This window comes from Rhamphochromis longiceps, linkage group LG7, assembly GCF_057381845.1.
Source record: "Rhamphochromis longiceps isolate RC_006_pf linkage group LG7, R_longiceps_female_GT1.1, whole genome shotgun sequence".
Taxonomy (NCBI): domain Eukaryota; kingdom Metazoa; phylum Chordata; class Actinopteri; order Cichliformes; family Cichlidae; genus Rhamphochromis; species Rhamphochromis longiceps.
In genome coordinates this window covers 38,499,448-38,502,433 of record NC_140563.1, presented here as the reverse complement: position 1 = coordinate 38,502,433, position 2,986 = coordinate 38,499,448, and the positions used below count along the sequence as shown (strand labels likewise).

General features: G+C 37.4%; 1 protein-coding gene across 1 annotated transcript; it reads right to left on the bottom strand.

The window, feature by feature from the left end:
* Positions 1 to 882: 882 nt before the first annotated feature.
* On the bottom strand, positions 883 to 2,312 carry LOC146665817 (heat shock protein 30-like). Its single transcript, XM_085411222.1, has one exon. It carries the CDS (start codon positions 2,227 to 2,229, stop codon positions 1,591 to 1,593), a length of 639 nt encoding a protein of 212 aa, XP_085267348.1. The 5' UTR covers positions 2,230 to 2,312; the 3' UTR covers positions 883 to 1,590.
* Positions 2,313 to 2,986: the final 674 nt, after the last annotated feature.

The window sequence follows — 2,986 nt, the reverse complement described above, 5'->3', positions numbered from 1 at the left end:
AAAACTGCACATTCCAGGGTGGCCTTTTGTTGTGGGCAGTCTGAGGTACACCTGTGCACTACTCATGATGTCAGATCAGCATCCTGATGTGGCACACCTGTGAGGTGGGATGGATTATCTCAATATAGCAGATGTGCCCACTACCACACATTTGGACTGATTTGTGGCCACTGTTTGGGAGGGATGGTTATATTGTGTATCTGGAATGAATTTTAGGTCTCTACGTCCATCCCATGGGGAATGGGAGCAGTAACAAAGGTGTTGCGTTTATATTTTTGTTGAGTGTACTTTTCAAGGTGATATGCTTCTTGATAATGGAGTCTAAAAAAGTGATCTAAGTACCTGTTCTCATACTTTAACACTCATAAAAAAAGGTCCTCCCATATGGATCACCCTGTGGTCAACTCAAAGATTTGTTTTGAAAACAAACTCCTCGTTGCACAGAGTGAGACAAGCCCAGTGGACATTATTGGTCTAAATGTGACATCTAGTGGATATTTCATTTCATTTCATTAAGTGCTTTTAAATCTAAACTACGAATCCTTGAGGCCAAGTCCATAACATGTAACTGTTTCAATTAGATTGATTGTCATTTTAACTGACTTTTTTATTCTTATTTGAATTTTATTTTTTATTTTATTTGTATTCTTTCACTTATTGTTGCATGTGTGTTGTTGCTGCCTGTGTTTGAGTAATTTCTGTAACTGTGAGACATCTGCTGCTGCCTATCTTGCCCAGGTCTCCCTTGAAAAAGAGGTTTTTAATCTCAATGGGATCTTCCTGGTTAAATAAAGGTTAATAAATAAATAAATAAAAAATATCAGGGTTTTATACTACTTATATATATAAGTAGTATATAAGTAATATGTAAGTGGTACAGGGTGGGCTTTTAATTTATTAATGATATCACCATGACAATACAAAAGTGCATGAGACAGTGAAATAAAGCATGAATAATTTTACATTGCTATAATAACATATGAACGACTAAAACTCAGTTAAAAAAGAAAAAAGTACAGACATTTTATATGTTGAACAGTTATATCCAAATCTATTTTACAATATCATCAACATTAATGTTTTCAGCTTAGTGCTGTGTGTTGCTCTGAGTTTCTGTCCTGCTGATGTTTATTTTTAAAATAAAGACGTTTATTCTAAGGCCAAAATCTCACTTTAAGAAATATGTAAAAATTTTACAGTCTTTTACTTTTCGTTGACTCTTTCTAGTTAAACATAGAATCCATCTACATACTTGTTTCTGACTGTCTGTAAACTCAGTTCTATTGAAAGTTTAGAATGCTAAACATGCGCAGCAATTGTCCAAAATGGAAACAATAGTGGTTATTTAACATTTTCCTACTTTCAGTGAAAACAGTTTTATTTTTAAAGGTTTATAATATAAAATAATTATGTGAGTAAAAATTTTATTTTATTTTTGAAGCATTATTATGAACAAAAGAGTAAACCATGGTTTACCTTGGTTACCCCATGGTAATACATTTAATAAAAGCAGTTAAAAGAGAAAGTGGATTCATATTTTGAAAAAAAATTACATTAAAATGTTTCATTTGACACTGGTATAAACAACAATCAGTCCATGTTTTCAGGTTTGTCCTGTGTGCTGCTGTGTGTCTCTGTCCTGCTGTCTTCTGCCTGTGAACACACACTCTGCTGTGCTTTGTCCTCTGAGCTCCTCTTGATAGTCAGCTCTCTCTCAGCCTCTTCAACACACGGAGCTTTGGCTGCCTGGATGTGGAGCTTCCCATCTGGAGACAGGTGGCAAGTGATGGCTTGATGGTTCAGTCCTTCAGGCAGATCAAACTCCTGTCTGAACTCCTGCAGTCTGTAAGAGTACGAGCCTTTCCCATCCTCCTGCTTCTTCTCTGTCTTGCCACTGACTCTCAGCTTCCTGCCCACCTGCCTGACAGACAGCTCCTCTGGGGAAAAGCCTTGAGTGTCCAGCATCAGAGCAAACTTGTCTCCCTCTTTCTCCAGCTGGACGGCAACTGGCTGCACAGCCATGCTGCTTTGGAAAGGATCTGTCTCCTCCAGGATCCTGCGTTGAAGTTTATCCATCAGCTCCAGACTGCTGCACAGCTCCTGTAGGTTTCTCTGCAGGAGATCCTGCTGGTAGAAGAGAGGCTTGATCTCTGGCCACAGACTGCGCACAGGCCAGTAGAAGTCCATGAATGGACTGAGTGCAGACTGGACTCCATGAGAGCACAGCATCTTCAGTGGGTTTAGTGTTGAGTCCTCTTCTTGTGAGATGAAACACTGTTCAGGTGTCTGTTGTCTTCTTGGTGTTGCTTGTCTTGCTTTCTGTCTCAGCAGTGAGACTGTCCCAGTTTATATATACTAAGTGGAGGAGTTCCAGAGTCTTCGGGAACTTTCCTGCATTTGCCACAGATCTCCACATGATGGAGCTGTTTCCCAGGAGTGCTTACTTTACTCAGTCTTTCCTGTTCCATCAGGAAGTTTGCTACTAGAATTAATTTCCTGACAGTGCAGAAGTGGTTTGGGATGAACTTCCAATTGCTCCTGGGTGGTTGGGGCTCGGTGTACCAGAGTATAAAAAATAAAATAAATAAATAAAAAATAAATAAAAAATAAACGTCATCTTTGAAACCACTTATTTTGTTTGTAAAACAAGTTCTCATACAGGTAGACTGGATTATATCATAGCTCATTACATTTCTCACAGTTTAATAACAGACAAACAGTCTCAGCAGGTTAAGCTCATGAACGGTTTTACCAGTGAAAGTAATTATTAGCTGTAGTGTGAATGATAATTTTGAACAATATTTGAAGTACAAATAAACTGACATTAAACATGATTAAATGCATCTTTGAATCATTGTTATTTTATGCTTGAATGTTTGCACAAATTTCTTCAAATGAATGAATGAAAGTGAATTTAAAATAAAAAGACTTATTGAACTTCTATAAATAACAATGTCCTTTGTATGTTTGTATGTTTAATTTTTCA

What these genes read in the sequence shown, in the direction of transcription:
- LOC146665817 (XM_085411222.1), bottom strand. Translation starts at nt 2,229, where the DNA reads ATGCTGTGCTCTCATGGAGTCCAGTCTGCACTCAGTCCATTCATGGAC.